General features: G+C 37.7%; 1 protein-coding gene across 2 annotated transcripts in view; it reads right to left on the bottom strand.

Annotated features, from left to right (window-relative positions):
* The window catches only part of OCA2 (OCA2 melanosomal transmembrane protein), a 656645-nt gene that overhangs the window by 467028 nt on the left and 162551 nt on the right, over positions 1–27066 (bottom strand). For both annotated transcript variants that reach the window (XM_072614578.1, XM_072614579.1), the window contains 2 exons: positions 25014–25096; positions 23184–23337 (listed from right to left, as the gene is read on the bottom strand). In XM_072614578.1, the coding sequence (XP_072470679.1) occupies positions 23184–23337; positions 25014–25096 (237 nt within the window). The remainder of the gene's footprint in view (positions 1–23183; positions 23338–25013; positions 25097–27066) is intronic.

Genomic DNA, 27066 nt, shown 5'->3' with positions numbered 1-27066 from the left:
TTTTACTCACCAGTCATAGCTCATGCTGAATGTTAGGATCTCTAACTATTTTTATATGACTATGTCATACTTGGATATTCATTGTTTTTTACCTACCCTTATTTCTCTCTTCTCCAAATATATTTTAAAATTTTGTTGGTAAGTTCTTTGTGATTCCACATAGGTCTTTTCATACAACTTCAGTTTTTCCTTCTCATTGGAATTATTTCCTTTTATGTATCAAAATTTCATTTTTCAGAGCTCCCCCTCTTCTTGAGCTCACTTGCCCTGAAGAATTTTACTTCATGGTATCCATTCAGTGATCTTTTTAAATTCTTTCTTCCTTTACTTTTATTTTTAAATTAAGTTCTATTTTTTCAACTTTCAGGAATTCATTTCTTTTCTTTCCCATCTCCCCCACCCACAATGAAAAAAAAGAAAAAGAAACCCCTTAACAAACAAGCATAGACAAGCATAACTAATTCTCATATTGGACACATTCAAAAATGTGTATCTTACTCTGAATATTAGTCCACCATCTCTCTACCAGGAGGTGGGTAACCTTCTTCCTAATCAGTTCCCTGGAGTCATGATGGATCACCATACTGATCAGAATTCCCAAGCCATTACAATGTTAATGTTATAAAATAAATTATTCTCTTGGCTCAGTTTAATTCACTCTACCTCAAAATATCCACATCTTCCAAGGGTTTCTTTGAAACTGTATCTCTATTAATTTTCTATCATATAATATACTTTATTATTATATAATAATACTTTATCACATTCATATGCCACAATATTTTCAACGTTTCCACAGTTAATGGGCATCCCCTTATATATAAGTTCTTTCACATTATAAAATGAGCTGCCATCATATAAGACCTTTCCTTTTTTCTTTGACCTCTTTGAGGTATAGGTCTGGCAGTAGTACTGTTGAGTTAAAAGTATGCAAATTGGTTTCCAGAATGGCTGCACCAATTCCACTCTATTTTTTGTTTGGTTGTAGTAAATAATGGAAGGTACTTGTATTCAGTTTTTGTGGAATTGAATTAGAAGATCCTGAAAAAATATTTCAAGTCTATCTAATGAAAAATATTATAATGCATCCTTCCACTATGACCTAAAGATTCTTTGGTTGTCAAACAATGTTACCTTAAGTGAAACCATTAACAAAAATTACATTATTCCTTACCATTTTGATGTCAGTACTTGCTATTAAAATAATTAGCATAATATGGAAAATAGAGATCACATCTTACAAAATCCTATCTCTCTCTAGAATCAAATGCCCTTAATCACATATGCTGACTTCCATTCCCTATTACAGGTTCAAAAATAGAGACAATATGTGGCAAAATGCAGCCAGAGAAGATATTGATAACCAAACAGTATTGCAACATTTTTTTGCCTTCACAAATACAATTCATTCCCTCTCCCTCTCCCTCTCCCTCTCCCTCTCCCTCTCCCTCTCCCTCTCCCTCTCTCATTTTTCTTCTCTCTCTGTCCCCTCTTCTCCTTCAAGATCTATTTCTTATTTTTTAATTACATCAGGGGTGCTTGAAAAATTTTTTAAAGATGGTCTTTTTTGCAAATAGGGTCACAGAGAGTCAGTAATGATTGAAACAACTGAACAACACAGTCAAGCAAAAAAGAAATCAAGACACTGGCTCCATCTGAAAACATGTATCTCATTCTGCCCCTCTAGTCTGTCATGTGTCTGCAAAGAGACAGAAGCTCCACTTCCTTATCTGACTTCTAAAGTCATGATTGGGATTACTGTATTGATTCAGAATTCTGAAGTCTTCAGAACGTCCTTCATCCCAGCTTACTGCCTGTGCCCGTCCCCCTATCTGCTTACTTTGTATATGATTTACATATTCCTCCATAAGTTGATCAATCCATAAGGAGAATATAAGCTACTTGAAGGCAAGGATGGATTCATTTTTGTCTTTTAAGTCTCCATGTCTAGTTCAACACCTGACACATAGAAGGAATTTAGTAAATGTGTCTTTCATGTTGTCATAGACACTACTGTCACTGTTTGTATTGAGGCTGCTCTCCCACAACAGAAATAAAATCTGCTACTAAGCCTGCATTTGGAGTTTTACCAACTTGGGAGTGAGAAATTTGAGGATATTTCACAGGAAAGTTTAATAACAGAGATAAAACCTAAGGGACCTCTAGTGAGACATATTTCTTAATTATTCATTCCATATACAATGATTAAGGAACAAGGAGATCTGGTTCCTCTGAAATACTACTCACCACTTATCTCAGTAATCTGATTCATCTTTTATATCAAATCATACTTTAATATCTCAATAAATTTATCTACTTGTTGATGTGGGTTCTAACTCCAAACCACAATCCTCTATGCCTTCTCATCTTGCATAGCTTTATTCAGGTAAATCTTCCATCAGCCTTCTAGGTACTATCTTCTATGTTTTATGACACTCTGTGGATTGGATACCAATGGAGCATGCAGGTTGTCCATTCATTGCTTCTCTTGTTCGCATGATGTCACTTAGCAACATTTTCCTCCACTTGTACAACTTGCAATGGGAAAAATGACATTTTTATCCCCTTAAACATTCTACTGATAATCTTTTTTTTTTTTTTTTGCATCTCTCTCACTCACCTTTCCCTCCTCCCTAATAAAGATCTCTCCTTTTTAAAAAGTCAAGGAAAACAAATCAACAGGGGTGGGAGGCTAGAAGGTTTCACCTGGGTTCAAATCCTGTCATTTACTATCTATGTGACCTTAAGGAAGTCACAACCTCTTTGTAAATCAATTTTCTCGACTGTAAACCAAAGAGATTAGACTAGGTGATTTATAATTTCCTTTCTAGTCTTAGATACATGCTTTTCAGATGCTACGTTCTCTATGATGATGTCTCCTATACCACTTTCATTGCATAATCTTCTTTCCTCATATGCTGTAGACCAGAGGTACTAAACTCATGGCCACAGGCTGCAAACAATATTAATTGGGAATGTTTAACAAAATAAATAAAAATACAATATGACATAATGTTCATTTGTGGTTTTCTAAGTCAGTATCGGACCAACAGCAATCCAATTCTATTTGAACTGGACACCCCAGCTATAGTCCATTCACACCCACCATGCAATTTCCCATTGCCTTTTGGATAACCTATAACTTTAATTCTGCATGGTTTGTCATTGTCCATAATTTGTAGCTACACAACATTTCAAATCACATTGACTATTAAATGGCCATTCTATCAGATTTCATGAACTACCTTTAAGTGCAAAGTATTCTACTTGTACATGGCATTACTATAACAGAATAAAAACTCATAAAACTTTTTTTTAAAAACTTTCTTAACAACTATATAGCAAAAACAAACAGATATTTTTGATGTAATAATACTATTGGGAGCTCTTAAAGACTGAAAAAAATTTCAGGATTCAAACAAATCTTTTATAATGACATTTTAATTCTTTCGGGGAGCTATTTTGGGGTAGGAGGCTTTCCTGGTAGCCTTTAAATTACACTGCTTTACCTGACAAGATAATCTCCCTTTAAGTATTTCCCTACTCCAATTGATCCTCCACTCTGCTGCCAAAAAGATGTTTTACATTATCTTCCATTTTTCCAATCGTCTCGCTATGTTCTGTGATATCTGTCTTTCTCACAAAGTCCTTAGCGTCCTTCTGTGCCATTCTAGTTTTGAAAGAACTATTTTCTTCAGTGAGCTTTTGAATCTCCTTTTCCATTTGGCTGATTCTGCTTTTGAAAGCATTCTTCTCCTCACTGGCTTTTTGAACCTCTTTTGCCAATTGAGTTAGGCTAGTTTTCAAGGTGTTAATTTCTTCAACATTTTTTTGGTTCTCCTTTAGCAGGGAGCTGATCTGCTTTTCATGCTTCTCTTTCATCCCTCTCATTTCTCTTCCCAGTTTTTCCTCCACCTCTCTAACTTGATTTTCAAAATTCTTTTTGAGCTCTTCCATGGCCTGAGCCCATTGGGTGGGCTGGGACTCAGAATCCTTGATTTCTGTGTCTTTGCCTGATGGTAAGCATTGTTCTTCCTCATCAGAGAGGAAGGGAGGAAATGTCTGTTCTCCAAGAAAGTAGCCTTCAATAGTTTTATTTCTTTTCCCTTTTCTGGGCATTCTCCCCAGCCAGTGGCTTGACCTCCGAATATTCTCCTCACACCCACCTCGCCTCCTGGTCCTCCCAGCCAGCGTTTGGGGACTGAGATTCAAATGCTGCTTCCCGCCTTAGGGCTTTTGGCAGGGGCAGGGCTGCTATTCAGTGTGAGAATTAAGTTCAGGTGGTCAGGTCGGGGCAGGGCCGCCTCTCAGGCTCAGTTCCCTCAGGGGGTTTATGTACAGACCTTCCACAATGGATCCAGGCTCCCGCCCGCTTGGGGAGCCCCTGTCTGCAGCTGCCTCTCAGCTTCTATCTCCCGGGGGGGGCCCGAGCCATGGGGGCACCCCACTCCCCTCTCGACCCGCCAAAGAGACTCTCTCACTGACCCCCGTCACCTGTGGGTGGAGGGGCTTGTGCCGCCGCTGGAGATCCCGTCCCTGAAGTCTGCTTGGATCTGTACCTCTCGGAGCCTCGGCCACCGCAGGTCTGGGCTGGGCTCCGTGTCTGCAGCTCGACGGACCTTTTGCGAGAGGTTTGCAGGTCCCTCTGTGGGTGGAGGGACCCACGTGGCCGCTGGAGATCCCGTCCCCGTAGCCCTCTCGGATCTTTTCCTCACAGTGTCACGGCTGCTGCAGGGCTGCCCTCTGCTCCCAGTCCCGGCTCCCAGTCCGCAGCACGAAGGACCCCCTGCGAGAGGTTTGCAGGTCTCTCCGGAACAGAAATCTCCCTCGCTCCAATATTCCGTGGCCTCTGGGTGCAGAATTCACCGTGAGTTGGTCCCCTCTAGCCGTTCTGTGGGTTGTGGGTTCGGAGCTATGTGTATGTGCGTCTTTCTACTCCGCCATCTTGGCTCCGCCCCCCCAAAAAGATGTTTTAAAGTTCAAACCTGACCATGTCACTCCCCTAATCAATAAATTAAAAACTATCACTAGTGTCAAATGTAAACTCATCTTTTAATATTTGAAACCCTTTACAACCTGGCTCTTCCTTACCTTTCAAATATTCTTATGCTTCTCTCCCCTCCACACACTCTACTTGCTTTTTCTCATATCCCATAGATCTGCTGAATCTGTTCCCTTTTGTTGATTGTCTCCAATGCCTCCTCAACTCTGCCTCTTGGTTTCTTTCAACACTGGGATCAAATCCTACCTTCCACAGAAGCTTTTTCCTAGTCTCCCAAGCTACTAATGCCTTGCTTCTGAAATGACCTTCCATTTACCCAATAAATACCTGTATCTATATAGTTGTTTGCAAGCTGTCTCCTCCTAGAACGGAAGCTTCTTGAGGACAAGACCTGTTTTTGCCTTTCTTTGCATATTCATCATTTAACACTGTCTCTGCACACATAGCTAGTGCTAAATAATTGCACTGACTGATTAAATGTAGTTCTGACCTTGTCCTCTACTTCACCTTCTAATTCTAATATCCCTAAAATAAAAGAATAGGAGCACTGGACACAGACAATAAAGTGAGAATCAGGAAGACCTGAGTTCAAATTCACAGTTACACATATACTAGCTGTGTGACCCTGGGCATTCCACTTAACTGCTCTCTGCTCCTCATCTGTAAAATGGAGATACAAAGAACTGCTGTGAGGATTGAATGAGAAAGCATGTTTAAACTGTCTTACATACCTTGAAGCAGTATATAAATGTTAGTTATTAATATTCCTCCTAAAACATTTGGAATAAAAGCAAAGCCTTTAGTCATCCAGATGGGGAACCTATAATACACTAAATATTTAGATACTTTGAAACTGGAATTGTCCTAATCAAGCCATTTTCTAATCATGTACTTCCTAGATACCATTTTTAAGACATTTCTTGTGGTCGTCATTGTTGGTAATGTGCCATAGTGTATTTATACTCACTATGCATCTCTCCATTTTAATAGAGGAGATTTGCCATTTTGATTGCTATTAACCTTGAGAGGAAATTTAAGTGGATCCATGGCATCCACCATTCCCTCCAGTAATGCAGATCACAACACATCCATGCTTTTTTCCTGTCTGCAATTCTTGTCCATCCTCTTTGGATCCACCAGAGAAATGCTTACTTGCCAATTGGCAGGTAAGTCAAATGCTTGTTCCTTAGGTTCCTCTGGACTCCTTGTTAAGGTAACTCATTTCTATTTGTTCAACTTCTGGATAAAATTTTTTGTAAACTTTCTCTGTAATTTACGTTGTTTACTATACATTTTTCATTATGATTTTTTTAAATAGTTCAAGAGCACGTTGTTAAGTACATATCATATATTTTTCTCAATATTATCTTTTTCTTATCTGTTTGGTAATTGTGATCTTTGCTGTTACAAATCAGGAGTCTGACTGTGTGCAGATATCCAATTAAAGAATATTTCCTTCATCAATAGAGCCTTTGCCTGTCTGCTAAAACATATTTAATGTTTGTTATCTAATAATAATAATAGCAAACATTTGTGTAGTGCTTTAAGGAATGCAAAATTCCTTACAAATATTATCTTATTTTATCCTCACAATAACTCTAATTGGTAAGTGCTATTACTATTCACATTTTACAGATGAAGAAATTGAGGCAGACAGAATTTAACTGAATTTTGCAGATTTATATCATTGTCTAAATCTCTATTTGAACTCAGATCTTCCTGACTCCAACTAGTCTTGGTTGCAAACGGTAAGGAGACAGAAAAATTCCACAACAAGTTTGATAAGCCCCACTAAATGAAATAAGTATATACTTTGATATTCAATTTGGCCTGATCATCCTCCAAGGAAAGACCAAGTGGATGAAGAATGCCATGCCATTGTGTAAATAAGCAATAAAGTGGGAAGTGGACACAGAAGTAAAACAAGAGACCAGTGGGCTAGAGTGCCTTCAGGAAATTCTAAAGATCCTTTAATGACCTCTAGTGTCTCTCAGAAACAAAGGCCCCTCTTTTTAATAGCAACATTTTCTCATGGAGTTTCTATGACTGCAAAACCTGAACACGAGTCTTCAAAGAATTAAAACGCATCATAAGGATGATGTCTAAAGCATGTTTAAGCAAAGTGGAATATAATATATAAAAATAACTCTGTTTCAATAAACTACCCTCTGAGCTGCTTTAGGTCTTGAGTCACAGAATTCCCCAAATAGTTGACAAGAGATCATTGTATTACAAAGTCTATGAGAGCTTTTGAGACTTTCTCCATATTATACCTGGGAATTTGAAAATGAGGACTTACAGAAGGAAGATAAAATTAAGGAGGTAGATAGAGAGCAGGCAATGGAAGGGTACTGAAAGTTGAGAAAATTATTTGAACTTAATTTAAATTGGCTGCATTGGTGAGAAACTCAAGGTAAAGTGGAACATTAATAAAAAAAACTAGTGAATATAAACAAGAAAGAGTCAAAACCCTTTATTCCCATGTGAGGGATGGAAAGCTTATCTCTAATTTTTATCTACCAAATAGATTGCCAGCAGATACTTTAGAATGGAATCATTTTCCTGTCTTCATTACTCTGTGATCAATACACATAGTCAGCGTTCATGACTAAAAATCTCTGTGGCATCGCTCAGGAACCAACCTGGACAAGACAAACAACTAGCTGCTAATAGCAGTCATGCCTATCGCCGTGACAGTAACTGACTAGTCCCCAGCTCAGGGAAGCTGCACAGGATAACTTGCAAAGAAGAGATTCTGTGTTCCTCTGATCCTATGACTATCAGATATGGTTTCTTCACATTTCCCTTTATGATGACAAAATTATAGTCAAACTGTTGAGGTTGCTGTGCCTTTGTGTTCTATAATAGAATAGAAATTAAAACTGTTATGACTTGTGGTCGTCATGAAAATTTTGCCGGTATATATCAAAGAAAATAAAGATCAATAAATAAAAGAAATCAAAATAAAACAAAAAAAGAAAAGATTCCATATTCCATCATGTACTAAGAGTTCTTTTTAAGGATATGCATCTATTTCTCTTGTACTTTCCTTTTGTGTATCCCTGATCTTTGCCTTTCACAGCACCAAGTTTGCAGAAATGTATGTACTGACCAACTTCAGAATGTCCATTTTCCCTTGATTGAGTCCCAGTGGTATAATAAGTATAAGTCATTAGGTTCAAAGGAAAACAGAAAATCAATCACGTGTGTGTGTGTGTGTTTGTGTGTGTGTGTGTATCCAGATGTAACCTTGGAAGTAGACTCAATTCCTAGATTGCCCTGAGTCTGAACCAATATGGTTCCAAGGGATTTTCTTTGCTCTGCTTTGCTAAATTTATACCACCTCTGGGTCATCTCTAAGTTAAAGGAGGAAGAAAATGGTATACCTGTACAGAGTGTTTATCACTTTTTTTAAACATAAGTAGGATTTGATTGTTTTGAGACACACAACTGCTGTGTACAATATCCACTTGTGATATGGAAGCTGTGATTTAAGAAATTCTTTTATCTTCAATATCATACAAAGTAAAAAAAAAAAAAAAAAAAAAAAGCTAAAGGTTTTATCAAATTAAATATCCAATTTTTCCCCTGAAGGATTACACTCAGTTTTACTGGATAGATTATTCGTGGTGTAGTCCCAATCATTTGCTTTCTGTAATACTATATTCCAAACCCTCTGCTCCTTTAATGCAGAAGCTTTTAAATCCTATGTGATCCTGACTGTGGCTCCATGATATTTGAACTGTTTCTTTCTGGTTGGTTGAAGCATTTTCTCTTTGATCTGGGGGAGGCTCTGGAATTTAGCTATAATATTCCTGGAGGTTTTCATTTTGGGATCTCTTTCAGGAGGTCATCAATTTCTATTTTACTCTCTGGACTTAAGACATCAGGGCAGTTCTTGAAAATTTCTTGAAATATGATATCTAGACTTTCTTTGAACATGACTCTCTAGTGGTCCAGTAATTCTTAAATGATCTCTCCTCCATCTATTTTCTAAGTTGGTTGTTTTCCCAGTATTTATAAAAACAAAACAACAACACATCTACAATCGCTGCTACCAAAGAGGCTGAGGCTAGTGGATTCCTTGAGCTCAGGGAATCTGAACTGCAGTTGTGTAAATCTAATTGAATGTCCATACTAAGCCTGGCACCATTAGGTATACGCTAGGATTAATCTCCCTAAGGATTGGTGAATTAGCCCAGGGTGTAAATGGAGCAAGTTAAATCTCAGATACTGATCAGTAGTGAGATTAGGCCTGTGAGTGGTCACTGTACTTCTAGCCCATGTGAAATATGGAGACTGTATCTTGAAAAAAAAATGATAGATATATTTGTCCCATTGGGGATAAAAGTGCTTTTTACTGCCTATTTTCTGCGCCGACTATCTAAAAATTACTTTTATTCAATCTACTCTATAGTGTAAAAGCATTACAACAACCAAGAGGTGGCATAATTGTTCCACTGCCCTATTTAATTTGGATCAGGTTATACTCATTATGTGGTACTAAGCTACATTCCACTCAGAGAAAATCTGTGGAGCACTTTGATGGCACTCCTTAAAAAGAATAAATGTAGGTATGAGAAACATTACCCTAGCAGGGTTGGGGAACCTGCAGCCTTGAGGCCACATGTGGCCTTCTAGGTCCTTGGGTATGGCCTTTTGGTTGAGTCCAAGTTTTACAGAACAAATCCTTTCATTAAGGGGATTTGTTCTGTGAAGTCTGGATTTAGTCAAAGGACCACATTTGAGGACCTAGAGGGTCACATGTGGCCTTGAGGCCACAGGTTCCCCACCCCTGCTAGACCCTTCATTTCCCCAAAGGCCTCACTCCAAATGCTGTCTGTCCAGAGTCCGCTATAGGGGACCAGAGGACAAAGCCCACTGAAGAGGAGAAGGACCTTCATCATCATTAATCCCTTTTACTCCAGCACCACTGGGATCTCCCCTTCCCAAGAGAGCATCTGAAGGACCCCTGGACCTTGCCACCCACCCTCCACTTGAACTCTTTTAGATGTATTATCTCCCCTACTTAGAATAGTATATCTTTGAAAGCCAAGATTGTCTTACTCTTCTAATTGTATTCTCAGCACTTAACAGAGTACTTGGCACATAGTTTTCGTTCTTCATCCTCCGTTTTCAAAAAAGGACCAATGACATCACAGGGTGATGTCTTGACTTGGATTTAAATGAGTCAAAGTTGCACAAAGTCATCAGCCTCTCTCTCTCTTCCAGAGTCATCAAAGTCCAATGGCAGGACTGTTGATGGCCCAGGATACAGTAGATGACCTCAACATCTTTGATGTCTGACTAAGCATTCCACAACACCTACTTCAGCTACCTTCATGGTTGTTGGAACAAATTGTTCTCATCCACCCATTCTGCCAGAAGAAGTCTTTGCAAGGTTGGGCTAGATACTTCCCTAACTCACGAATGGGTTTGAGGACTACTGGTTACCTTCAAACTGGTTTAGCTTACATGCTAAGGTGGTTTTACTAAGGTGTGACTGCTACACATGCTACATGGCACATTTTCTAACCACTACATACTCCAAATCCTGACTCATGATGCAAGTGGATAATAAATATCTTAATTTCAGCCAATTTGGGATTAAATATCCCATCTGTACAGATACCCCAGATGAGTTTTGCATTGAACAGGACATCCGATACCTTACCTGGCAGGCATAGACAATATTCATTGTAGACTAATCCACACCAGAAGCTTTATGTCTAACTGCCTAGCAAAAACTCAATATCTGTGATTACCATGCTCACCATTCCCCTACCTCCACCATCATCATCTTCCTTGGGTACCCAGATTCCAGTCACCTGAGGCAAACACGAAAGTAAGTGACACTGAATCTGGCTGAATAGATAGGCAAGTCAAAATAAGCATTAGAAACCTTCCAACCTCTGTCCACTAGTTATTGAGTATTTTTAATGATATGGAAATTCAGAGGTGATGTCATTCTATGAGATCCTGATATGACTATACTTTTAAGATGAGTAAAAATTGTAGCTTGAATGACAAACTAAAACATATCATGTTATGAACCCGCAGAAAGAACACTGGATTTGGAAGACCTGAGTTAGGATCTTGACTCTGTTTAGCATCTGTGTAATTTCAGACAAGTCACTAAGCTTCTTAGACCCTCAGTTTCCTCATCTGGAAAATTAGGAGATAGGAGTAGAATATCCACTACTTCCAAATTCCATGAAACTTACCTTTCAAATATAAACTCCATATGTCCTAACTGAACCACCTTCCCCCAAAATAATAGATGCCAGATCTACTGTGCTCTCATCTAATTTAAAGCTACTGAAATTGAAAAGGAAAAATACTTTACAGCAAAGAAAGATGAAAGCAGTTCCCACTTTCCTTCTGTGCCAGGGTCAGGCTCTGATGATGGCATCATTAGCACCTAAGGCCGGAGGAGGATGGCAGCCCTTGGTTTTGGGGAGGTGCAAGTTCAATACTCATCTTTTTCAGGAGAAACCCCACAGAGTCTTAAGCTATGTTCTAGGCCTTATAGGAAACTCTTCAGCTTACATTTAACAGACAGCACTTTTAACTCCATTATTAACATAGTGTCCTTTAACAAAGCAGTACATCACTAAAGTTAATTCTCATTTTTCTCCGAAGATACAGTGCCTGTTAAGTTATGGTCATTTTCAAAGCTGAGTCTATATTAGCAATGCTTAAGAAAGGCAGTCCCAAGAGTTCAGCCATCTCTGGGACATTATACTGAAGCTCTGCATTTGCCTCAGTGAGAAAGCAAGATGTATTTATTGTGTACAAGGGAAGTTAGGAAAAGCAGAAAATTCAATTCAGCGCAACATAACAAACATTTATTGGGCATCTACCATGGACAAATCACAATGAAAGGGAAACCTGAGGCTCTTTTCGCTGGATTCCAAGTCAGAAGACCTAGATTTAGATCCCAGCTCCTTTATTTAACTACAGGTAGTACTTTGGACACATCCCTTAGGAGGAGAGAAGGCAATTGAAAGATGCAAAGAGCCTCAGAAGCCATAGTCCAACCCTTTTATATGACAGAGAAACTAAGGCTCCAAAAAATTAAAAGATTTGCCCAGGAACGCAAAGACAATGAGTAAGAGAATGAGGATCTGAGACTAAGTCTACAGACTCCAAACTCAATGCTCATTCCACACAACCACACTTACTTCACTTAATCTTTCTTAGCCTCACTTTCTTGATCTGTAAAATAAGGTTATTAGACTGGAGGATATCTATATTTCCTTGTAGCTCTAGATTCTATGATCCTACAGTTGAATCCAGCTATATATTTTTTTCTAAGTGGCAGCTAGGTAATACAGTTAAATAGAGGGCTGTGCCTGGAATAAGGAAGACCTGAGTTCAAATCCAACCTCATATATTTACCAGCAGTAAGACACTGAGCAAATCATTTAACTTCTGTCTGTCTTTGTCTCCTCAACAAAAAAATGGTTGTGTCGTACCTCCCAGGGTTGTTGTGCAGATCAAACAATGTAATACGTGTAAAGCACCCAGCACGATGCTTGGAACATAGTAGATACTTGTATCTCCCTTTTTCAGTTCAATAATGAGAGCTTACATTCATCTGGTGCTTTAAGGTTTACAAAGCTTTAAAGATATTGATAATAATAAACAATAATATTAGATAGGTCCTACAGATATCAATCTCTATCCCCATTTTACAGGTGATGAAATTGAAAATGATAAAGAAATTAAGTGACTTGTCCATGTTTATACCTCTAGTATGTGCTGGAGCTGACATTTGAAACCACAACTCTCCTGATTCTAAGTTAATACATTACACATTATTGTTGCTGCTGCTGCTGCTGTTTTGTGAGATTAGGTCTTCTTATCTCATCCAGGCTGGGAAGAACAAAGGTTGTTCAAAGGTCCAATCCTATACTGATAGACATGGGAGCTATAGCATGTTCTGTTTCTGACTTGGACTAAGTTCCTCCCTCCTTAAGACAAACTGAGGTCAGGTCCCTCCTTAGCTCCAGCTCCCAGGGGGTCATCATATTCATACTGAATTTAGTGAAGACTAGATTAGCTTAGCTCACTGCATCCCAAAATTCCATTAAACTCATCTTCTTGGTTAGTAGGGATTGCGGACATGTGCCACCATGTCAGCAGGGTTCTATCTATTGTACAACACTGCTTATAAAGAACCAAAGAAAATGCAGGAGTATCCTTTAAAATTATGACCAAGACCACAACAACTGATCCAACTTCTCATCTTTCAAATGAGCTTTCTAAAAAGACAAAAAAAAAGCTTTTATACTAAAGTGCCTGTGTCTGTGATCATATGTGTGTGCCTATGTGTGTGTAGATGAGTATATGCCCATGTGTGGCCATGCAAATCTAAAGACTGAAAGTGCAAGAAATAATGAAGTCTTCTAAACAAAAGAGATGAAGGGGAGAAAATGTTAAAACAGAATTCAGCATCATAGACTCAGAAGGCAGGTAAATGGCATTGTTTGGGAATCAATACTGGAAGAATTCACCCAAAAAAAATCAATACAACCAGAGCAATAAAACTTTTGAGAGAGTCCATAAGCAGAGCTGTCTTATAAAGGGAAGAGCTAAAAATAGAGAGCTCAAGGGGAAACAAATTTAAATACAACACATGTAGAGAAAAGCGTTGTGCCAACTCCCAAAGGAGCATGTTGTGCTACTGGTCGTAACTCAAAATGTTTGTCGAGCTTTTTCATTGCATTCAGTATTAGAAGGAACAAACACCCATCCCAGCTACTATTCTGGATGGCTTGACATTCCAATGACATTAAAAAGTAACTGACATCTCACTGATAACAGGTACATTAGCACTCAAGTCCCACAGAAATATTTATTTATTGCTCTCTTTAGGTTTACTTTGTACCTTCTCTACTGTTTGGGCTGACTTCCACTTCAGCAGGGACTACACTCAGACTTGCTTTTTTAGAAAGTCTTCCCTAGCCCTGCCTCACTTAAATCTGATTCACTCATAGGTTAAGACATCATCCTCCTGATGTCAGTGGTCCTCTTTGAGAATGAAGGATGTATTGGGAAGGGACAAGGTCAAATGAGAGAATAGAAAAAGAGGAGGACAGGGTAGGATGGAGAGCAATATAGTTAGTCTTACACAACATGACTGTTATGGAAGTCTTTTGCAAAATGACACATATGTAGCTGTATTGAATTGCTTGCCTTCTCAGTGGGAATGGATGGGAAGGGAGGGAGAGAAGTTGGAATTCAAAGTAATAGAAATGAATGTTGAGAATTGTTATTGCTTTTAACTGGGAAATAAGAAATACAGGTAATGGGGTATAGAAATTTATCTTCTCCTACAAGAAAAGAGAGATAAGGGAATAAAGGAAGGGTGGGGTGTGATAGAAGGGAGGGCACATTGAGGGAAGGGGTAATCAGAAGGCAAGGTGTTATGGGGTGGAGGGAGGGGAGAGATGGGGAGAAAAATTGGAACTCAAAATTTTATGGAAATGAATGTTGAAATCTAAAAATAAATAAAACCATTAATAAAAAAAGAGAGAGAGAGAATGAAGGACATACAACAAGAGCAATCCCCACCTAGACAGAAGGAAATTATCAGATCCTGGTCAGAACCACCCTCTACCATTCCTTCCCCACCCATACTCTGAGTATATGTGGGTTACATGTGGATGCCTTGTATTATCAAATGAACTTGGAATAAGAAAAACTGAGTGTGAACCCCAGTTCTAATACTTAGTTTTGTGATAAGCCACCTTATCACTCAGATTTGTGTAAAATGAGGATGATAACACTTATGCCATGGTCCACATAAGGATTGTTGGAAAAATGTCTTGTAAATCTTAAATCAATACATAAATATGGCTAATTGTTATTATTACCCATTCAGGGAAGTACGTGTATAAGTTATATATACGCATGTGATGCATATTTCAGGAAGGCTCCTACACATAGAACAATCACTCATATGATATGATTTCATGAACACTAAGAATGCTCCCTGCAAGCATCCTCAAAGATATATAGCTTTCACATTTGCATGATGGGAAAATGCTCATAACAAAGGATAACTTTTTTTTTATTCTATTTACAATGGTAACGTCCATGAGAAAGACAATAGAAATAGAAAGACAATATACTGACATTAAAAAGTGAAAGAATGATATTAAATATTTTTTCTAGAAACCAGTTTAGAAAGAGGAACAGAATGAGAATGAGAGAGGATCTCCCTGTTTCATGGCTTTGGAATGGGTAAAGACACCCTAGGGGGAACTATAGGTGAAAGCATGGAAAGGAAAGGTTGAGGTTGCTTGTGTCTTTCTTATTTCAAAACTTTGTCTTAAACTTGATCTGCCTCTCTTTTTCTCTGTCTCTCTCTCCATATTATATATATATATATATATATATATATATATATATATATATATATATATATATATATGTATATATATATATATATATATATATATATATATATATAATGTGTGTGTATACACACATGTGTATGTCTATGTATATAATGTAACAAATACCCATATGATGATAACTGATGTTCATCCTCCATCTCAAAGTGAACCAATGTCATGACTTGAACATGAATTAGATTTAAATGAGGCAGTTGTTCACAGTCATCAGTTTCACTCTCTCTTCTAGAGTCATTGAAGTCCAGTGGCAAGACAAAGTCATGACAACTGGCAATAGCCCAGAATGCCTTGTCATCTTCCATGCCTGACCAAACTCCACAGCGTCTGCTTCAGCCACCTTCATGACCATTGGAACAAATTGTTCTCATTTACCCATTCTGTTGGGGAATATCTTCACATGTTTGAGGCAGGCTTCCTCTTACCTCCCCAATGGGTTTGGGGCCTGTTGATTCCTCTCAATTTGGTTTAGCCTATCTGCCAAGATGGTTTCACTGGATTATGGCCACTGCACATGCTACAGCTTCTTTGAGCCACAAGCAAGAGTTGGGTGAAAGGTAGACACCAAAAGTGGGTGAGAAGTCCCAAAGCAGGCTCAGCAAGCCCTCACACCATAGTTGCTAGTCCTCTCTGAACACCCCATACACCCCAACTAAATGATACAAACATACATAAAAAATAGAAACCAACCAAAGCAGCATGCACTCTCAAAATCAAGCCCCACTTGTAAAGCCTTGCCCCCTCAAATTATCTATCCCCCAGGTATATGGGTGGAATATCAGAAATATTAACCAACTATTTTATAAAAGCCTTATCATCACAGACCCAGACATGGGAAGGCTGATCTCCAGGGAGGTACCAAATGTAGCTATAACACAAAAGATGCTCAGGGAGTGGGAAAACACAAACCAGCACAAAGCCATCCTGAGGTATGACATTAAGGGAGTCTCCTGAGGAACTTGGCGATGCAGCCACACACTTTTTATACCCTGGAAGCTCACGTTGGTTTGAGGTACCCTCTGAAAACAGCCAAAGGTACTACAAACCCCCACAGTACCAACCTGTACACCACTATACTAGATACACTGCCTTCTTCCTCCTTCATCTACCACATATTACCCCACATAGCTGTAATGATGATACAATTCAGCAGCTAGCAATTGCTACAAGTGCTGACTCCACTCACTCCTCTTCAGTTTATACCATTACCCCTGCCCAAGGTACTGATTCATCATTTAAAGCTTTTGTCTCATAACCATGACTTTTGCTTCTCTGGCAAATGAAATTACTGAGGTTTAACTGCATAACTAAATTGCTTAGAAATACATTGGTGTCTCAGGTAAATGACTCACTGTATACTATGCAAAGCCCCAAGAGTCCTTCAAAAGTCCTATTTGGTGATGACAGTTCCTCAACCCAAATTACCCATTTGCTTCAGTTGGTTTAGAGTTGTCCTTTTTCTCTCATACAAATTTTTTTCCTAAAAATGAACATAATCATAAAAATTTCAAAAAATTGTTACGGTTAGAAAAAGCATTCCAGGAAGGAATGAGCTAGTCAGTAGAACATTGAGAAGGCTAAATACAAGAGCATGAAGCACACCTCATAATGAAAAAAAAAAAGAAATTTTGAAATACAAGAAATACCTTTTAATACTGTGACACTAATGTTTCACATGAACAAATGGAGAGAGTACTACACAGGGTGCCCCAAAAATATTTGAGTTTTCATCGCTTAAAACTACTCCAAGACTTTTGCAAAATTCTGTACTCCAAGTCAGAGGACCTGGACTTAAATCCCAGCTCTACCATTTACTCTGACTCAATTTCATCTGTCAAATGAAGAAGTTGGACTAGGATAAGTAGTATCAAGCTCAAATAGGAACAAGAGCCATGCAAAAAAAAAAAATCTCTGCAGGTACAGATTGACTAGCAAAGCCACACATTAATATTATCTATATTTTACTGTATTTTTATTTATTTTGTTAAATACTTCCAATTATACTTTAATCTGGTTTGGCCCACACTCAAGAGTGTTGTGGGCTACAGAATGAGGTTTGAATTCTCTTAACTTGATAATAATTGAGATCCCTTGTGGCTAAAAGCTCGTGACCCTAATCGTGACTTTTTTGTTGTATAGCTCTTCCATATTTTGTTGTATAGCTCTTTCCTAGCTGTACCAATTCATTATGACTCAATTCAACTTGATGAATTCTCCTTACATAAATATTTCGAGATGTCATTGAATTGAAGACAAAAATACATTTTGTAGCATTAACATTTTTCCTAAGAAACCCAGCTGTTACAAAAGCAAAAGGCAGTTTTGTAGCTGAGAATAATATATGTTCACAGCTTTATCTGTTTAAAAACAATGCAAATTCTGTTTACCTTGTCAAGCATACCTTATGTGCACTATTTATTAATTTAATTAAACTAAAGAACTCTTGGAAAACATGTAGGAATCTACAGTGGCATTTTTAGATGAAACTAAGAAATAACTTGTAATTTTTGAGAGTACATAAAAGCATGTGCATATTTAGATCTTAAAATTCTCTATATATAATTAGCATTCAACTATAATAAAATGAAAGGAAACTCAAAACACTTATAAACCATGAAAATAAGTAATAAAAAGGATGTTAAAACACAGTTCATACCATAGCTTTGAAAGTCATAATATTGGATAATATTTTCTCATAATTTAGGAGATAAAATGGGAGTTCAAGGTCCAGTTCAAATGCCATCTCCTACAAGATGCTTTTGCTGATGCCTACAGATAATGTTCTACATACCATCAAAATTACACATATACACGTATGCATACACATAGATATATACATGTATACACATGTGTGTGTACACATCTATATAGATACTCATGTGTACATAATGTATTCATACATGTGTGTGTGTTTACTTACATATACATACATATGTGTTAAAATTGTGTCTTCTTCTGATCCCCCTGACTGCTGCTGCTACTGCCATGCCTCTAGACAGTACATATGTTTATAAGTAGCCAGTAACAACAGCAGGAAGTAAGATTGTAAATGGGAATCTAGAAGTCATGTACACACTGTCCCACAGATGAAAAGAACATAATTTTCAAACTGTATCATATAGTAAGCAAGAAATCATATCCTGGGACTATGAGTTAAATCAGAAGAAGCCATATAAGACTTGCTATCAGGGTTTGGTCTTACAATACGTAATTCTCAGTTAAGTTCTAGTAGTAAACAGTAAGATCAGTCAAACACAAGATAAATTTGAGAGAACGTGGGCATGTTAAATTTAAAGTTTTACTGATGACTTCGAGATGATTTGGACATATTAAAGAACTAACCCCAAGGCGACATGGATAGCAATTAGTCTGTCCCCAACAAAAAACCCTATAAAAATGAGACTTCAAATTCTTGATACTCAGGTACTATTCCATCTCCTTAATGGAATACTGATCTACAGTTGTATAAATGATTTCCCTCTCCCTATTCCTTTCCCCATGTTGCCTGCACCTACCACTCCATCCTTGCCCCAATACTCAGCCATCAGCCTTTGTATTCACCACATCCCCTTGCATGGGTTGTCTTCCTTTTTTCTGTGCTGCTTACCCCTGCATACTTCCCACTGCCATCTTAGTCTTTCTCAATGAGTACCCAAAGGAAAGGGTATGCCTATCCCTATTTAATGTCATAAATTAATTAGTGATTCACATATACACATGGGTGCATGTGTATATATATATATATATATATATATATACACATAGAGAGAGACATATGCGTATATATGTATGTTTATATACATAAAATTTACCTATTGGTAGAATATAAGCTCCTTGAAATCAGGAACTATTTTTTCATTTTTGTCCTTGTATTCACAACACTTAGCATCATGCTTGGCACATGGAAGGAGTTTTTAGCATGCTAATTAAAAAACTATTGTGGCTATTGCTTTCCCCTGGTAAAATAGAAGTACCTTGAAGAAGGCGGCTGTTTTCTTTTTGATTGTGTAACCTCAGCATCCATAATATGTTTAGCACATAGTAGATACTTAAAGGTTTATTGAATTGAATTCCTTTGAATGGATGACATATGAGACATAGCTCATGGGGCTATGTTAAGATATTATTCCAGAGGCTTGAAAAACAGTGGCAATGTCACTTGTTCAGTCTCTTGAAAATTTGTTGATGAATATACATATTTGTACATGGAGGAAATTGAGCATAAGATACTTTAGGAATGAAGAGCTATGTAAATAAAGCACCATATAAATGTAATTAATATTATTGATCTACATAATAGATCTGCTATGTCATCAGCATGCCTATTGTCTCCACTCAGGCAGATGACAATTCTTCTACACTGTAATAAGTAGTTTCATGAGTTGCCATAGAATAAAATAATCGCTCTTTTGGTGTTAAACATTCTGGTGACCAACTTAATGAAATCAGGTAGAAACACTGACACACCATCAGTCCATTATTAAAGAATGAAAGAAAGAGCTTGATTAGGACCTGGCAGATACCTATGCATCTTGAGAACAGTCTACAAGAACCCAAGGTTACCACAAGATCATTACACTACAATGAGGCTTAAGAGATGCAAAAAGGAGATGCAAAAAGGAGATGCAAAGAGGTTTAAGAGATGCAAAAAGGAGGGCTATTTAGGCTCTGGAAATATTTTATTACTTGAATAGTTAGAGTTCCCTCATCCACCCCACCCCCAATATGGCGGTAGCTTTCATTACAGAAAGGTAATTGGAAAGAAAAGCCCAGGCGATTTCACATTTCTATGGTCACCATTTAAAAGGTTAGAGGAGTCAAAGAGATTGTGAAGAATAATCAGTAACAGGAACGAGGAACTTTATGGGAGGTTTTGACAGGCTTTTTTATCCTTTTGGAACATAATTACTTAATATAAGAGAAATGAGAGCCTTGCTGAATGGGATTATACCAAAAAAATCAAATCAAATAAAAAAAGGTCCCATTCAAGTTTTTCACCGGTTTGTCATTTTAGATCAGGATGGACAGCAAATTAAACCACGAATCCAATTTAAACTCTGAATTCACAGTTTCTTCTTGCTTTGCCTGAGTTATATTTTTATTCTTTGGTTCTCATCTCTAATCTGGCTTTATGGTCCAGGTCAGATAAAGTGTTCCTAATTCCATCTGTTCTCCCAAAAAGCCCTAAAGTGTCCATCACTTCAGATCTCTTTGTCAGTGGGATGCCCTTCAGTGTTGCTTGGGTTTTGTGGGTTAGCTGTTTTCTTTGGATGCACAGAAGAACTCCTCTCTACTGTTTTAATGGACAGGAAAGAAAAACAAAATCTTGCTGTTGTAAATGAGAAAAAGAAGGCAAGAGAGGCTTCCGTGCTTTGTTTTATGGTTTTTGAAATTCTATTTTATTACTCTTATTGATTGTTACAATGGCCACTAGGCAAGTCTCAGCCTCTCTGAGCCATAAATGAGGGGGTTGGACTCAATGTCCTTTAATGTCCCTTTCAGACCTCAATAGCTATGATCCTTTGATCTGGTGACTAACATATTAGAATAGTAATCACAGATCATTAATTTGGAGGTGAAAAAGACCTCATCTAGTCCAAGTTCTTCATTTAATAGATGATGAAATAGAGGCCTAGATATTGTAAGTGGCTTAAGATAGTAAGCACTGAAGGCAGAATTTGAACTCAGGTCCAGTAACTTTAGGACCAGGCCGTCACTGACCAACAGCCCAGCAACAAGTAATGGAACAGAGAGAACACAGCCTTTCATCTCTTTCTGTATGTCTCTTCTCTCAGACTCTATCCTTTTGGTAAATGAACCTAACTTAATTTGTGATTAGTAATCAAATTCTGACATAATTATGACATATTGTGGCACAAGTTACATTTGTCCCTTAGTTTCAGAACCATTTTAATGTCTGTATTTCCCCTTTCGTTAACCTCAAAATTCTCTAATTGTTCTTATTCAAATCACTAAAACATATCATGTTCTCCATTTGCTCCAATATTCCACAGCTTGTTACACTGAAAGGAACAAGTGTTGTCTCAGAACTCTGAATCAGACTTGATTTCAATAACTGCTTCTCTTAAAAGTATGCGAAGACCTATGTCCCAGACAAGTGAACTGTCAGTGCAAATTTAATTTAGCAATTGGTTTTCTCAGAAGCAAACTTGTACTATTGGCAAGCAAACTGACTCTCTTAATTGGAAATATACCTTTAGTGGACTTGAGATTAAGGACCATGTCTTATTTAATTTCTTTGTCCCCCTACATGTAAAACATGTATCTATTCCGTATCTATACAGAAGGGACTCAGAATGTTTATTGTGTATTAGTTTGCTTCAACTTTTATATTTATAGTGAGGACTGGGGCTCTCTTGATTCTCTATAAGCTCATAAATAGGGAAAGTCCTTTCTACATCTGAAACTGTAAATAAGATGCATATTTGAAGCTTTAGGAGGCCTGGGTGTATGAGGGAAACTGGTGCTACTACTACTGGGTACCAGATTCTGAATTTTCTAGTTTTTTTTTTAATTGGTCCAATGATCCGAATAAGTGAATGGTTTCTCCAAAGTGAACTCAGGCTATTCACGTTTAGTAAGAATTATATTTTATATCATATTATATCTTCTTTTAACTGACCCATTCTTTCCACTTAAATAAGACACTGTTCTCCAACTCACTGAAAACAATGAGAGGAATGTGGGAAAAGACAAACCAATAAAAGAAGATCAATCGCATCCATTTGACTTTTAACCACACAGTGTGAAGGACTAAAAACAAGCCCATGAAAATCTACTAGGCTTTTTGTATATCCACACCCAACTCCCTACTAGTCCCAAGCAAATTGATTCCTATTAATTTACTGTGTGACATGGGATAAACTCAGATAAATTCCTGAACTTAAAAAATACCTTTTTTCCTGTTCTCAATGTCCCTTCCATCTCCGAATTCCTCCATGCACCTGTAATTGTACCCCTCAATCATATTTTTTCATGTATTAAAAATTTTACTTTTTACTCTTTAAAATTTACTTCTTATAATTTTGTCTACTCTGTATTCCAGACTGCTCAGTGATACAACTATTCTAACATGGTGTATATATATATATATATATATATATATATATATGTAGTGTTCAATCAATCAACAAGCATTTATTATGTGCCAGAAACTGTGCTAAGCACTGAGGATACAAATTAAAGCAAAAAAGAAAAAGTCACTTCCCTCAAGCACTGTACATTCTAATGAAGCAGATAACGTTTACATAAATAGGCATCTGTATCTACAGAGTAAATGCAAGCTAATTTTCAAACATTCAACACTTTAAGATAGAAACTATTTTTTCTTCGCTCCTTTGTTTTTGTAAAGTCACATCTATCTAATATACTTTTTAAACAATAAAGGTGTAAGGTAAGATCTTTTGAGAAAACACTCATTAAGTTGATAGAAAAAAACAAGTGGATGTAGAGCAAACCCTTCATGGAGACAAGAATAAAAATACTTGTGAAAGATGGAGTTTATCTGGAGTCTTCCAACACAAATATTTATAAGACTTTAAAACACACTTTTTCTTTTTTTTACAAATGAAAGTTCCTGGGGTTCAAAAAATCGATCCAAGTTCATACCAGTTTTAATAGGAGAATATGCTAATTGAGAAGAGCCTGCTTAATAAATGCTGAACCTCTGTAGATGAAGAGTTAGGTAGCAAATGTTGAGTTGTGGGAAAAGACAAACCAATAAAAGATGTCATATTTACCTCAAATATGATCAGCACATAGACTCCCGCCAAAATGACTGATGCAATAGTAACTTGGGTCTCTATATCTGCATGGAGGTATTGATGAGCCATTGAAAGGGGAATCACTTGGTTTTTCTGGAGGAAGGCTCGAATATTTATTGAAATGGTCTCTCTGCAGCAAGAAACAGATGGTGTATGGTTCGTGAAAGGGAAAAAGTACTATAGCATAACAATCAGCTTCCTCTGACTCCATTCTAGTACCAAATTATTCCACAGTCAATTCAATTATTCATAGGAAATAATGGTGGTGAAGTGAATGTAGTTGTGTCTGACTCTTCATGACATTTTTGGGGGTTTTCTTGTTAAAGATACTGGAGTGGTCTGCCATTTCCTTCTGCAGCTCATTTTACAGATGAGGAAACTGAGGCAAACTGGGTGAAGTGACTTGCCCATGGTCACACTGCTAATAAGTGTCTGAGGTTAGATTTGAACTCAGAAAGCTGTCTTGCTGATTCCAAGAGGAACCAGCAACTTCAGAGAAAACAGTTTTTATAGGGTAAAGATACAAATTTATAACAGAAATTTACATAGAATATAGGAATGTGATTAATATTAGAAAGACAAGAGGAGTTTGTTAAGGGATTAGGTAATGGAGGAGGGTGGTTCCATCATTCTGGCCATGCTGCCCTCCAATTGGCTAGCTATTGCGGTCCTGTCTGTTCAAGATAGATAGTTAGGTATTGTGGTCTTGTCTTGGACTAGATGGATGATGTGACTGTGATTGATTACAAGAACACAACTGTTTCTGTGGTGATGGGTCTGGGGGTCATGGGTGGGTGGAGGCAGTGGCTGGGTTCTCATGCCTGCTGTTTCTCTGAGAACTATGAGTTTCAGGGACACACCTGTTGTTCTAGTGAGCAGTGAGACATATATGAAGAAGTTAGGACATTGGTAGGGGAGCTAGGGAGGTACAGTGGGCCTGTGATGAAGTTAGACTATTGGGGCTGGGGGCAGCTCTATTAGGACTACATCACCATGATGACAGATATTATATACTTTAATATTGTGGCGATCTGTGATTTCATTAAGGTGCGTACCCCTTCCACCAACATAGATTACAATGCCTGGAGGACTTCGTAAATAATCTGTAAGAGTTGCTGTGGACAAGTCATTTGTCACCTTCTGGACAAACTGGCAATGGGCCTCTTTAAATTTAGCTAGACTAATCCTCATATAATAGACCTACAATACATCATCACTCTCTTCCTTCCCCTTACTTGTTGTCTTGCCTGCTGGAAAAACATCCACCCTGAAGTCCTGTTCCCTCATTGGTGATTCCCTTTGAAATCATCATTTTAGGAAAGACCTGTCACGCTTTACCTCATTCATGCCTGGAATGCATTCTTTGAACTTTTTAGCCCCTTCCTATCCCTTCTTTCATTTTCCTTATGTGTTTTGCCTTCCTCTAATAGAATGTAAGCTTCTTGAGAGGATAGACTATCCTATTTGTATCCCCAGGGCTTAACAGAGTGCCTGGCACATAGTACGAATATAACATATGATCTATCTAGCTACCATATATCGCCAGTTTGGGGGAAGGCTGGTAGGTTCTACCAGAGCTTATTCTCTGCTGATTAACCTTGAAGAACTCAAGGTCATACCCACTAGGACAAGGCATTTGAGTAGGACTTAGAGGGAGATAGAGAAATTAAGTGATTTTCCCAGGGGCACTTAGATAACCAGACACTATGACAATTTATGATTGGAACTCGGGACCTTCTGTCTCACAGTGTGACATGCAGTAGTTCCTTCTTACTTTTCCAAATTATCATTTATCTGAAAACCAACCTGGTAAGTAGCTCAAAAGTCCTGGAAGTAACAGCTTGTTCATTTCTTTTAGAGTTTAAAAAGATGGTCCAGTTATAGATGACCTAAAAAAGAGTTGACAGTCATCATTCAGTGAAACATATTACGGGTTATTCAGTTTATGAAGAATCTTTATTTTGGTATGTCTTCTGCAAAGGCTGGAAAAGGGAAACTATTATGCAAAATTTTGGAGAACAGAAAAAAATATTTATGAAGCCACCTCAACACCAGAGTGAGCATAGCCAAATGACAATTACAGGACCTTATGTGTCATTCCTATAAGTTTAAATTGTCTGGATAATTGATTGCATGACTATTTCCACAACTCATAAGTACAAATGTGTTTATAAATAACTTGTCACGACCGAATAACTCACAAGAGGTAATGAAAGACTGAATAATATTATGTAGGTACAAATGAACTAACCAAGTAAAAGAAGGAAACACCCTTCCATATAGCCAGTCATGTAGTTAGGAGAAAATGTAGTGAAGAAGAAAGAGTTCAGCAGTGTAGAGTAAAAGGACCTCCATTCAAATCCTTCTGCTTGTGTGACCCTGGGCAAGACACAGTAACTCTAAGGGCATCAGTTTCCTCATTTTTAAGGGAGTTGGACTAGATGGCCTAGAAGGGTTCTCCTAACTCTAAAATTATGTTCCAGGTGGGGTGTGATTTATTAGTAAGAATACAGAAATGTTTTTGAAACTGCATCTTATAAATATATGCACCTTTTGGCAATTACAAAAGGTGGATGAAAGGATAATGAAAGATATAAGGAAGGTTTCACTCAGTCAAGAACACTCATATTTACCCCCAAAATAAAGATTTGTCAGTCATCACAAGCTAAATGAACTTAACTATTCATTCTTTTACCTCAAAGAACCCCTCTCCCCACTATTTCCTTCCATTAGAGACAAGTACTAATGTAGGAGTCATTTAATTTCTGTGATATGAAATGGCTGTATGGCTGTATTAGAATTCTGATAAACCAATGGGCCTGAGTTGGCTAAAGTTCCATTTGTAATGGACTTATATATCCTTTTGTCCTAAATGTACAGAAGGCTGTATTACCTTCTAAGAGCTTGCTCTGAGCTGTCAAGTGTACTTTCAACAAGCTGTCTCAGTTTCATTTTCACATGCTCATTTCAGTCATGTCCAACTCAACCATGATCACACTTTGGGGTTTTTGTGGCAGAGATACTGGAGCATTTGCCTTTTTCTTCTCCAGCTCATTTTACAAATGAGGAAACTGAGGAAAATGGAATTAAGTGACTTTTCCAGGGTCACATAACTAGTGTCTGGGCCAGATTTGAACTCAGGTCTTTCTGACCCCAGGCCCCTAGTTTCATCTACTATGTCACGTAGCTTTCCTATAACCGGACAGACTTATAACTTTACCCTTTGACTAACTGGTTTATAATACAACTATAAGAGTCTGTCCTCCTATTCTTATTTGAGAAACTCCATGAAAGAAAAAGGATTAAAATACTCTGCAATGCTTTTTTTGATACTTGGAATTGTGTAAAGGTTTGTAAAACTAATGGCCAGTCAGTTCATAGATTTAGAATTAGGACCTCAGAGGTCATCTAATCTTACAACTACTCATTTTGAAGATGAGGAAACTGAAGTCCTACAAGGTTCAATGACCTGTCAAAGGTATGACAAGTAGGGGATATCAGATTAAATCTGACACACACACTGCCTTCTCTGACTTTAAATGGCATTCACTTTTCATACACCTTGCTGCCTTATTCAGAGTTGTACCTTTTGTTGATTCATGCAGACTATGAAGAGACTATGAATATTCAGCTACCCCATTGTGTCTGTTACCTCACCTTGGTCATCGGTTCCCAAACAGGCAAAAGGTCAGTGAAGACTCCCCAATGACAAAGAACTGAGGATCAAGCTCTGTCACTGAACACCCTTTCAGGCAGTCATCTAAAGAACCATGACTCCATTTCAAGTGAGCACAGACATGAAACCATAGCACATCATAGTGTGTTTGGAACCTGAGGGCTAGAGGTGATTATGGGTAAA

The sequence above is a fragment of the Notamacropus eugenii genome, chromosome 5, assembly GCF_028372415.1.
Source record: "Notamacropus eugenii isolate mMacEug1 chromosome 5, mMacEug1.pri_v2, whole genome shotgun sequence".
NCBI classification, from domain to species: domain Eukaryota; kingdom Metazoa; phylum Chordata; class Mammalia; order Diprotodontia; family Macropodidae; genus Notamacropus; species Notamacropus eugenii.
The sequence above is the reverse complement of the archived record's forward strand: the minus strand, read 5'-3'. Positions and strand labels throughout refer to the sequence as shown.